At 38.6% G+C, this 12,785-nt stretch overlaps 1 protein-coding gene across 3 annotated transcripts in view; it reads left to right on the top strand.

The window, feature by feature from the left end:
- The window catches only part of Vstm2a (V-set and transmembrane domain containing 2A), a 28,395-nt gene that overhangs the window by 2,796 nt on the left and 12,814 nt on the right, over nt 1-12,785 (top strand). For all 3 annotated transcript variants that reach the window (XM_028778082.1, XM_028778089.1, XM_028778096.1), the window contains exons 3-4: nt 887-937; nt 2,407-2,743. In XM_028778082.1, coding sequence (XP_028633915.1) covers nt 887-937; nt 2,407-2,743 — 388 coding nt within the window. The remainder of the gene's footprint in view (nt 1-886; nt 938-2,406; nt 2,744-12,785) is intronic.

The raw sequence follows: 12,785 nt of genomic DNA, 5'->3' as shown, positions 1-12,785 counted from the left end.
GGTAAGCATCAGAAAATCAGGGAGAGGCCTTGGATTGGAGAGAAAAGTAGAGCAGAAGACGAGTAAAGGAGGAGGGAGAATGGAAGACGAGGAGGAAGGAAATCCTAAAAACAAGCTAGAAGAGTCGTGGTAAGAGCGGGAACCGGGAGGCCCAGGAAACTAAAGGGACTCGGACCTGAGACCTAGACGAGGAGAAAGTCTGTAGAAAAGAGCTGGGGACTGGTCAGCAGCGAGGGCAGAGATACAGAAATTCGTCTGGAAAACTTCTACGCACACTCCTGTCCCCTCCTGGGTTCTCAGAACCCGCAGGCCACGCAGACTGAACTGTGAGGGACAAGACCTGGCAGCGCTGTGATGCTAGCACCGGGCCAGCCAAGGGGAGCACAGTCTGCAGGGCAGTGGGGACCACAGGGACTCTCAAGAGTCTCTCTAGGAGAGAGGAAACCGCGAGGATCTCGGTTAGGCTTGAAGACCACGGGAACCGCGACGACGTGGGAATGCTTGGGGACGACAGGAACTCTCCAGAGTGTCACTAGGGCAGAGGGGACCACGGAGGACTTAGGGATTCTTGGGGAGAGCCGAGGTCGCAGTGATGCCCAGGGAAGACATGGAGACCCCGGAGACTGCTTGGTATCTGGCTCGGGGACAGAGAAATTCAGAGATTGTTCCAGGGAGGGACGAGGGAAGCAGTCCGGCCGCTAGCCTGGCTTCGGGACTAAGTGCGGTTGGGACCTGGGTCATTCTTCCGTCTCTTAAATTGCTTTGTCTGAAGCATTTCAAGAACGGAAGGCAGGGATCTGTTCTAGCTGTTGCGGCGCTGCGGTATCGCGGCGCCTGGGACTGAAGAACTCGGGCGAGGTTGAGCATTTGCACCCTTGTCCTACAGGTGGAGCTCTTACCCGACAGAGACCCGGACAACGATGGGACCAAGATTAGTGTGAGTGTCACAGGGACCAGCGACAGGGGGCATATCCTTTAGTAAACTGCCAAGCAGGCCCAAGATGGACATTAGTAGAAAACATATTTTAGATTTAAAACCGTTTAATTCACTGAGCTTGAAGAGAATTCACAAATTCTGAATGAAAGGCAGTTCTCTCTTTTTTTTTTAACCTCATTAAATCCCTGAAGAGTGAGCTGAATTTAGAGTCCATAAATAAGACTGAACGTTTTAACTACGTAAATAATGACAAATTGGCTAGCGTATTATTTTGTTAGCTAATAGGATTATTGCACTGTTTTTTCTTAATCTTTTTCACATTCGCCTAAAGATAATCGTAAAGGTCTGCAGTATTTCAACATTAATAATTTTAATAATTCAAACTAATAGAAGTACCTACTCTTAATATAAAATAAAAATCTCAAGAAAACAAAAATGAAACCATCCACTAGGACTTTGAAATGTAATTAAAAAGTGTAACTCAATTTGGGTATCATTCATAATTAATGTAAAGCATGTCTAAATATAGTTTTCAAATAAGTCACAAAAATTAAAACCAAAACAAATGTAAGTAGACACCTGCTGTTAGCCCATACTAGCCTGATCATAATATGAAGATGTGGATTATTTGTAACTACAATAGCCATGGCTAGAATATCCTTCTTCATCATCTTTCATTTCTGTGTTTATAAAAAATCAATCAAATCCTTAAAGCTGACAAATGTAATATCTGAGTCTGTCAATCATGGGTTGACATATAATATATATCAAATTTAACTCACATATATATAGTATATACTATATATTTAAGTATATAGTATATATTTAATATTATACATTAGACATATGATCTTATTATTAATCTGGGTTAAAATTATTGGAGTGAATGGGGTTGACTTCAGTTTTGAAAATCAAATCAATGTTCAATTAACAGTATCACGAGTTTATATAATGGCTGAGCCTTGACTTCACATGCTTTACTGAGTAGCCTAAGCCCTGCTACCCTCTGTTAGTATGCAATTGAGAAGAAAAATATTACTACCTAAGTCTATTAGTAGTGTCTTCAGTAAAGCGCACCCTCTTTTAAACTGTTGTTACCAACATTCCTCCACCTCTTGCCTCATATTTGAGGAAGTTGTCATATAGCCGTACAGAAGAAAAATCTGTGCAAAGATGAACTGCTTAGTCAGTGTTTCATTCAGCTGAGCCAACCATGCAGAGACCAATCCCATGTTATGATAGTCTGGGAAATGAGGAGAGTAGAGCCACTCTGACACTGCTAAAATTGAGCTTATGCCCTCTCAAGTCTGTGAATGAGATTGCTCATAGAACAGAATGAATATGACCTTCAGGTTTGTCCTAGGAAGCCAATAAGACCCTTAAGTTTCCCAACATTAGCAAATTTAAAATAAAGCGTGGGAATAAAACCCTTTGATGTGAAACTTTTTTTTTCACCTGCAATTTTTCAGACAGTGAAAGTCCAAGGCAATGATATCTCCCACAAGCTTCAGATTTCCAAAGTGAGGAAAAAGGATGAAGGCCTATATGAGTGCAGGGTGACTGACGCTAACTACGGAGAGCTTCAGGAACACAAGGCTCAGGCCTACCTGAAAGTCAATGCTAACAGCCATGCTCGGAGGATGCAGGCCTTTGAAGCTTCACCTATGTGGCTACAAGACACGAAGCCTCGAAAGAACGTGTCATCAGTGGTTCCCAGTAGCATCCACAGCTCAGCCAACCAGCGAATGCACTCCACCTCCAGCCCTCAAGCGGCAGCCAAAATCCCCAAGCAAAGTCCACAATCAGGTATGAGAACGCATTTTGAGCCTTTCATTTTATCACTTGCAAACCTACCACTAAAATCTCAGTTCAGTAGCATAGAGAGATTAATGTTAGACGGCTTTTCAAATAGGAGGCTGAGTTCGATTGAAGTAAGGAGACATGAGCCATTGAGAGCAGCAGGCTGGACGTTCAGGATGAGTTTGCTCCATTAATCCCTGGCACTGTTTCATATCCAGGGATCTGAGAGCTGGACTCTTTTATCCTCCCCCTTCTTTCTGTATTTACACACTGTAAGAACAATAAATCACGTAATGTTGGCTACATTATAAATGCATGTTCATTTTCTCTACAGATTTATGTATCAATAATGACCCAAATTAAGAGGCTTTCACTTAATCAAATTGGAAATGAAAAAGGCTCGCCATAATCATCCATATATTTAGTGACCTCTGGCTTTAAGCAGAGCTATTCTCCAAGGGCTTTTGATTTTGAAGGAGAAACTTCAGCTGCCTGAGATGAAATTGATGGTGATAATGGCAGGAAGTGAGGAGGGGGGGCAAGGAAGCAGTGCAGAGATAAGGCAGCTCCTACAAATGTGCCTTGGATGCCAATTTGGAAGCTTAGTCACACATCTCTCGACTCAGCTGTGCAAGTTAAAGTAATTCTGAATGGTGTTAACTTATGCAATTGTTCCACCATTGGAAACTCACTCTACTTCTAACCTTGATGTGGGATAAAGGCAGACTGAATTGAGCAGGCTTGTACAAGACCCTATTTTCTCAAACGCTTTGCCAAACGTAGGATAAAGGGAGCATCCAGCTTACACACGTACCTCATATACGTGGAATCACTTGTTGTGATGATTTATTGCACTTTTTTCCACTTGCAATTTTTCAGAAAGTGAAGTTCAAAGATAATAATATACACCAAAAGCTTCAGATTTCCAAAGTGGAGTTTATGCAATGAGGTCTTATAAAAGTTCAGTGACTGATACCAGCTATAGGGAGCTACAGCAACACAGGTCCAGGCCTACCTGAAGGTCATTAACAATAGCCAGTGCTTTTCTCTAAATCCTAGCTTGTTAATATGTTTAAGAAATATATGTGCCAGGTCTGGGGGATATAGCTCAGGTATACGGCACTTTATTAATCTGTATAAAGCCCTGGATTTAATCTCCAGCATCATAGAAAAATCAATCAATAAAAACTAATAAAATTATATATGCCAACGTGCATCTCTTCTTTATGCTTTTTGTTTGAATAGACATGATGTAGTGATGTAGATCCACCAGGAAGCTCAGATGTGGTCCTGTGCATTCTCATTGCTTTAGATGCTCATGAAACTCCTGTTATGTTTTAATCACATTAACATAGCCATCTGCTGAATGATGGCTGAGCCTTTCTGGAACCCAGTTTTTCTGGCTTTGTTTAATTTTTTTGTGATCTCTTTTGTTTCCCCAGTTCAACAACAAAGCCTGTAAAGCTAATAATGGTTTCATTGTGAGAGTACACAAATGTCCATATCTCAATTCAATTTTTAACTATTATTTTCCAATGATTAACTTGTGATCTTTTAATCATCTTTTATATTATAACCTCAAGAGGCTAAACTCTACCTGTAGAATTACAGCAGTCCATGGCAGTCAATTTACAATAAAATTAGTGAGAACTCTAAACCCTAAAGAGAAGTTATTAGCATATATAGACTATTCCAAGCTAGTTGCCGTAAATCTGTGTGATAAAGTCAAATGGAGCAATTAGTCCATGTAAGAGACTAAAAAGAATGAAGTGTTCTCTTTCTAAAATATCCTATCCACTTTATGATATAAAATAATGTACTCTAAAAATATCTACTTTATTTTGCTATCTCTCTCTGAGAGCTGTGATGGGAACTAAATTATGAACTGAATATCTTCAAACAATTTTCAAGTAAAATTACTGCTCATTTTGTATCTTCCTATCAGTCCTGTCCTTAACACAAAATTATTTTTCCTAAAGGTTAAAGGAGAGAAAGATATTCTCTCCTGGAAACCTCTAGCCAGTAAAAGCTTTATGCCACTCCCTTTCTGGCTGCAGCAAAGACAAAACCTAAAATTTCTCAAAACATTCAATTTTTATTCTTCTACCAGTGGATATGGGAAAATCTCCCACGCAGTTTTATCCACAGCCTCTAAACGTCTCGTTCAGAAGCCAAGGCTTTCCAGCCACTCTAGTGTGTTGTCTAAGTTTCATGCTTATAAGATCGCATTAATTGGGATGGATATTTACATATTACATATATTACATTATATATGTGACACTCCTGTCCCCATTATTAATTTTGCTTTGCAACTGTCACAATAGACTCAAGTACAACTTATTGCAGTTCCTATTTACCTTCCGTGTCTGGATGGCATGACAAACCCAGGAATGCAAGAATGAAAGGCACACTTCCTCCCTCTGCAGGATTTGTTTAGTTTCCCATTTACAAAAAAAAAAAAAAATCCATAGATTCCAGGTAGTGTGCAGTTTTTATGGTGCAAACATAAAAATGAAAATCTTTCTGTAAGTGAAAAAGGTCTATGCTAGCCTTTTATAGTTTATCAACTGATACAAGGAGGCTTACATCATCTATGGCAGTGGTTCTCAGTCTTTCTAATGCTGCAGTCCTTTAATACAGACCCTGATATTGTGATGACACCCAGCCATGAATTATTTCGGTGCTACTTCATAACTAAATGTTGCTAATCTTGTGGATTGTAATGTAAATAACTAATATGCAGACTATCTGATTTTTGACCTCTGTGCAATTGTAGTTTGACTACTGGAGGGGTCACTACCCACAGGTTGAGAATTAGTTTTCGATAGCATTATCATATTAACTAGTGCCACAATAAACTAGTTTATTTGGTTCTTTATTTGTATTACACTCTTTGGCTTGACTGTTTTGATTCACATGCTTAACTCTAAATTCATACAATTTTCCTGTCAAATAATTCTTGTATGTTTATGAAGGAGACATTAGCTGAAAATAACTTTAGATAAAATCTTCAAATTGTTTTTAAAATTAATTTAACTCTAAAGAAAACTTAACATGAAAAGGTATCTTATAACTAACCATATAGCCTGTGACCTTCCATATTCCACCAAGGATAATAGTGTAACTAGTCCTGTTTTTTTTTTCCCAAAATCTAGTGACTATATCCTGTCCTTTCTTTCTTTCAATTATTTTCTTTCTCTTTATAAATCCTTTCATAAATGACAAACAGCTATAAATTTTTAACTTTTAAAATTATTTAAATTTTATTTTTATTTTATGATCAGAACTAAAACTGAAATAATAAAAAAAATGTAATGCAAACAAATAGACAAAACTACCTTATGACTTTTTTTTATCTGCAGTTCTTTAAAGTCCTCTCCAGTTCTGTGTACCACGGACATAATGTGTTCATATCAAACCTAGGTCTCCCATCGTATTTTGTTCTGTTATGTTTTATTTTTATAGTACACAAAACTTGAAGAGAAAAAAATGCCATCAGATTTAATTCACGAGACAATCAGGGCATGGAAATAGAAGTTAAAGGAATGTTCCAATGGTGTTCTGAGGAGGAAGAAATGTCTTCGTCCCTGTCTGATGCAATAGAGGCTCCTTAGGAGATCAGTAACAGGAGTGTAGTTTCATCTTTCCAGCAGAGACAGTGAAGGAAGGCTTCTCTGAGAGTAAAGTGGGGAGGCCATGATGTGGAATGTCAGGGTAAAATTGTGTAGATAACTTTCCAGGAAGGTGGAGACTTCTCCTAGCTCCCTCCTACCTCTCCCGTACCCCGAAGGATCAAGCTAGCCTACACTTGCTTTTGCTTCCTGTCTCCTTCACTCGTCATCTGCAATCCTTCAAAAGCAAAACTTCTTCTACACTGACCAAGTCTGCTGGTCTCCTTTCTTCTCTTTCCTTCTCATTCCCTGATCATTTCAACCCACCTGACAAATAGACAACACCCAAAGGAAGCCATCCCCGTCTCTGTTCTCACTGAGCAGAGCCAGATCTCTGTGAGTGTTCACCCAGCTGAAGCTAGTTGCTCCCAGAAGGGCAGTATTATGCCTTATCTTCCTCCTCTGACCTCAGTGCCACAGGGTACTGCTCACTTCCTGATAGTACTGCTGATGTGTCTGTAAAGTCTCAGACGTCTACTGCACATTCTTTTATAGCCTATCCTTTCCAACATCTAGGCAACGCTAGATTCCTTATCACCCACTTCTGAGATTCTGACCTGTTGCATGTGAAGGCTGGTTCCCTGTTCTTTATCTTTCTACTTTATTTTCTCCTTGACATCAGTTTCTTCTATGATGATATTCTTCTCTCATTCATAACTTCTTGACCCTATCCTGTAGTTTTGACTGCTAATTTCCTCAGAAAATGTTTCCATTCACATTTCTCTTAATTTCCTTCAGAAGATCCAGACTAGGGTTCAGAATTGTCCTTTTAAACATCTCTGAGCGTAGGTACTCAAAACCTTTTGGCAAATATAAGACAGAAGCACATTTGTTGGTGTTCCACTACTCAGGAGTCTGTTTTCCTTCAGCTTGAGTTTTAGTTGGCCTGGGACCATATGACTAATAAAGCTTGAAAAAGTTATGAAATTCCAATTCTAAGCCTTACAAGAACTCAAAAGCATCCTTACCTCTTGGAGTACAATGACCATGAGGAAGCCATTTTGAACACCCATCATGACCAGCCAGTATCTAACCTCAACCCCAATTTCATCTCCTACAAGCTATGCCCAGCTTGGTCCAGACCACATTCAGAGCAGTAAGAAATAATAATGAATTTCCATTTTTCAAGTACTGAATAAGCAGTACTTCCACAGCAGTAGGTAATACCTGAAATAGGCCACTAAACCCAGATATTTAGAGCTATATGTTTTTATCAGAGCTTTCTCACTAAAAATAACAACAACAACAAAATGCTCTCTCTCCTGTGTCTGAGTATCCGATAGTATCATCATAAAGACAGATCCTGTGGAAACTTTGAAACGTCTTATCTCTCCCTCATTCAGTTGCCAACTCAATTAGTCATTTTGTTCAGTAAAGTTCTTCCACTCTAAAACTGCATTTTTTATATCCTACGAACAATTTTATTCTAAACATAAGCACTCTTTACTTTTCTTATCCTAAATCTTTAAACAGCCTCTGTGTTTCAATTTCAACATCAGGAATATATCACAACACCCCATGTGTTATTTCCTAAAAGCCATCATTCCTACAAAAAAAAAGAAAGAAAAAGGAAAGAAAGAAGAAACAAAGAGCCCACCATTAATTTTATAAACTCTTTTTCTTCATTCATAATCCTGGCCCTTATTCTTCCTGCTTAGTATCTCTTGAGTGTTTTCATGTACTCTCTTACTTCTGTAACTCTGCAAATATTTTTTCCTGTGCGAGTCTTTCTGTGATTGTGAATTCCTATTCATGTTATCCCTTTATAATGCTCTCTCCTGCTCCCTGATGAGGAAATAAAATCCATTATTTCTTCAGCCAGATTTCCTTCATCAGTTTGGTCATACCTGCTTTGAAGCCTTGTGCTGTGAAAAGTACCTCTTTTAAATCTCTAAACCTCCTGTTCAGGCCAACTAAAACTGGTGCTGCATTAACTCTACATTCATAACAGATAGTACATATTTCGAGAATTTAAGAGGGCTCTACATGCCTAGAAGAAGTGGATATTTATGCCACAGTCCCCTAAATGATATAAATTACTGACATCCCTAAATGATATAAGTTACTGACACCAATTATTGAAGTGAATCCTGCACTCTCTCTATGCAAGAGCCCACAGGAGAGCATGTATCATGTTTTATCCTAACACTTCATCCAGAAAAAAAGAGGCATCTGTGTGTTTGTAAACTATGAGAATGACTAGTTTTCAAAACTCATTTGGAACAAGAAAAGAATTAGAAGTCTATTCGCGAGGGGGCCAGCACCTCAAAATACTCATGGAGAATTTTCTGTGCCTACTGTATTTTTTCTAATGTTGAGAAGGACTTGCAAAGCTTTTTTCTTCACTCCAGGGATAAACAGCTGGAAGTGCAGAAAGCTGGCAATGGTTAAGGATGCCTTTAGTGTTGTTGCTATATGTGGAGCCTCTAGTCACTCAGTCGGAATGCTGGTTCCCTGAACTCGGAAACATGATTTTTGTTTTTCTACCATGATATTATCCTGAGAGCTGAGAGTCAGCTGCTGCTAAAGCTGCCAGAAGCCCAGGGCTCACTGTAGCTCCTCGGCTGCTGATAAACATGGCAGCTATCCAAGAATAGCTAGGTACAAAAGTCCTTAAATCAGAATTTCACAGTAATTGGAAAAATGGTCTGAGGAGTTGAGGACATTTCGTAAACAGTGATGTGATATATAAGTAAGTGCTGTCCCACACTGAAGTGCAGAGTCATCGCACAGCTCAGATATTAATGTTGATATTTACGATAAGTTAATTCGGTCATTGTCGTTCCATCAACTAAAAGGCAGCTGCGTACATGGATAGTCAGTGAATAATGAGAAAAACAGATGAGAGACAATCATTTGGATACCACAGGCCAAAGAATCTACCAGAGCTGCTAGAATAGGAATTATGGAGATTAGAAATCCATACTCATTAACTTTTCCAGAAATCATTAGCAAATTGTACTAACTAAAGCTTGCAGTCTTCTCCTGAATAGGGTTCTCAGCCCACAGTGAAGGTTCACTGGTGATGTTGAAGCCACCTGCTACACAAAGCAGAATCTGTCAGTACTGTAGACTGAGTCTCCAACGGTGTGCCTTGTGATAGGCCTTGGAAGTGTAAGAGCTGCTTTTGTACTTTGAACATCTTACTGGTAGATGACAAAGGGTTAGAAAGCTACAAAACGTGTTCTACCCTATGGGTCAAAAGAACACACGTCTTGAAAGAGAAATGAAAGGCAGAATTCCTTCTCTAAGAAATAATGCTGGAATGGAGAGGAAGATAATCTATACCTAGTGCATGTCTTGGCTGAGAAGGCCAGGGGGATGAACTCCTTGTCCTGCCTCTGGTGCCAGCAGAGTAATAGAGTACAACAGTAATGAATGTGGAGCCATGATCAAACATGTATAGCTCTGTGGTTCTACTTCTCCATTCTCTCAGGAAACCTCAGACTTCTGAGAATTATGTATTAAAGGCTTGGCACTCCATAACATCTTAATAGTAAATGGTAACCAGTTGCAATGTAAGCACAGTTCTCGTTGCACATGCTTGCATGTCATTACCAGCACAAAGTGATGAGAGTACACTTGTCCATCCTAACCTATAGGGGATGCATTTCAGGACCCATGAAATTTTAGATAACAGGAACCCTAGAGATACTGTTCTCAGCTTTTGTGTACATGTAGATAACTCAGTTTCAACTATAAATAAGGCATAGGAAAAAATTAGCGAAAACAATCACAAACCTAGAGAACTATTTAAAAAGCCAAGGTAATGTGGTCTCTTTAGAAAGAATCAAGACATTTTTTTAGCATTTTTTATTTGTTTTTATTTATGTATATGGATATTTTGACTACATATATTTCTATGTAACACATGAACGCAGTATCTGAAGTGGCTATGCAGGGGCATTGGATTCCCTAGGACTGGAATTTCAGATGTTTGTGAACTGCTGTGTGGATGCTGGAAATCAAACCCTGATGCTTTTAACCACTGAGCAATCTCTCCAAACACATAAAACAAATACAATTTTTGGAGAACAGTTGACCTTAGATAACTGAGATGGAGAAAGAGAAAACTATAGATTAAGAGGAAGGCTATAAATGGTCAGGTCTACCTGTTGTATGAGGCAAATATTTCCCTTCGGAGGCATAGAGATGTGATAAGTTAAAGTCTTCTTGGTGTGTCACTTGTCATTTCAAAGCTTCCTTCGCCCTTCTGTCACAGCACCATTAACAAGTGGTAGGTTTCCATTTATAGAACGACATCATATTGGCCGGCAGCTATTTTGCTCAAGGTTGTAATTAGACCCTTAATGTAAAGTACAATATAATTTTAGAGAATTTTAAGAAATGGTTCTGAATAAGCAGCAAGGCTTTGAAAGCTGTATGTATATAGACCTTCTGTCATCTAAATTGGACTCAAGCCTTCAAAAATGTCTTTTAAATTTTTAAACAATTAGAAATACAACTGAAATATACAGAAATGAAAATATTTTCAAAAGTTTCACAGTAAAGAAAAGATTAAGTAGGAAAAGAATAAAGGTAAGGCCAATAATGAAAGATGATGAAAGTCTAGTTTGTAATCCAAGGTGGATACAGACTGATTCCTTAACTCTCACTGTCTACAACCCTTTTATTGTGGATGATCATCCCTCAGGATCACTCTGAACTTTAGAAATGCCTTTGTCATAAAAACTGATATGACAATGCTCATGCCCCAGGTCATTTCTCAGCTTTGAATAAAATCGTGGATTGTAAACACCTAACAAGCAAACCTAGCATGTAGGTGAGGTCAGTACTCCCCATCCTCTTATTTAGGCTTCCTAAAAGCCTGTATCTAACATCCATCTTTTAACCTTCAAGAGACTTGAAACCCAGGGAGTGGGGACGTCTGGTGCGGTGGAGTGGAGAGTGGGGACATCCTCTTGGAGACAAGAAGTGGGGGAAGGTATGGGATGTGGAACAATCAGAGGGCCGACAGGGATGGGGATAAAAACTGGACTGTAAAAAAAGATTAAAGAATAAAAGTAAATAAAATAAAATAAAATAAAAAAAGAAGAAATCAAAGGAACACAAATGCAAGTAGAGGGAACAAAGATTGGAAAATTCTGAAATCGTGTGAAAAAATGATGTAAGTTAGAAACAAAAATAGAGGAGAAATTAAAAGAAGCAAAAAAGAAACATTTTGCCACAATTTAGAATCTATTTCCAAATGAAAATAAAACCAAAAACAGAAAGGTCAAATCAAAAATCTGAGGCTCTGAAATAGTTAGCAGGGGAAAATGACATTTTACTGTAAGTAGTTTAAATGGTTAATAAAATTTAATGGAAGCTTGAAACAATGCAGAAGGTTATATTTTTGTACAACTCTTAGGAAACGAGGTAAGCATGCCAGTAGTAAAATGTACTGTGGTTATGTGAGCTACTCAGCAGGGGAATCATGTGCTACGGATAAGAACTAAACTAATGTACAAACTCAGTTCAACCCTGTATCTAAGTCAATACCCAGGAAGGTAAAACTCAGAATGTAATGGAGAATCCTCAATCGTACTCAAAAGGAAAAGATGTAAAAATGTCAGTTTTCAAACAGATAATAAATAATAGCATGTCACATACATGTGAATAGAGCAACTTACTGAGATAATTTAAAGCTGGATAAATAAACGCTGTGCATTTACATGACTAGACAGCACTGCAACTGGCAGACTCTGCAGTTATCCATAGGTTTAATAAAGTTAAAATCCTAAGTAATTTTCTAAAATTTGACAGACATGATTATGGCAACTACTGCCCACGGTCATGAGATTAAAGTCCCAGTGAATTTGATGTCCTAGCACTCTTCCTGGGACAGAACAACTCTTCCCAAGGACAATTTGGTTTGACAGGGAAGATCAAATGTGGGGCTTTAGATTCGTGTCCTCTGAAATTGTACCTGTGGGAAGTAAGTTCTAGACCAGTAGTAAATCAGATGCCAACTGCTGACCATTCATACCCATGACAGGTTTTCTTATCAAATGCATAGTGACTAAAACCAAAGAAGTCAACTGATGGATGTATTAAAGTATACATTAAATATCATGAAGCTTCTAAAACTATATTTTATAGAAAATTTAATGGCAATAGGAAGATTCAGTATATCATATTTAAAAAATAAAAACAAAACAAAATAATCTTCCAGGGTACAAAACCTTTAAATGACACCATATCATATGTAAAACTTTAAATCAATCTGATCTATGTGTCAGCATTTCTTCTAGGCTCCAACAGTTACCTAGCAACTGCCAGATAGGAACTTGACTTGCTATAAAAGGGTTGTTTGGTCTCCCCCCAACCCCCGACTTTCCCCCTCTGGCCTCTCGCTCCCTCCCCCTTCTCTCTCC

Source organism: Grammomys surdaster, unplaced genomic scaffold (genome assembly GCF_004785775.1).
Source record: "Grammomys surdaster isolate TR1022 unplaced genomic scaffold, NIH_TR_1.0 67, whole genome shotgun sequence".
NCBI classification, from domain to species: domain Eukaryota; kingdom Metazoa; phylum Chordata; class Mammalia; order Rodentia; family Muridae; genus Grammomys; species Grammomys surdaster.
This window is presented reverse-complemented; position numbering and strand designations above follow the sequence as displayed.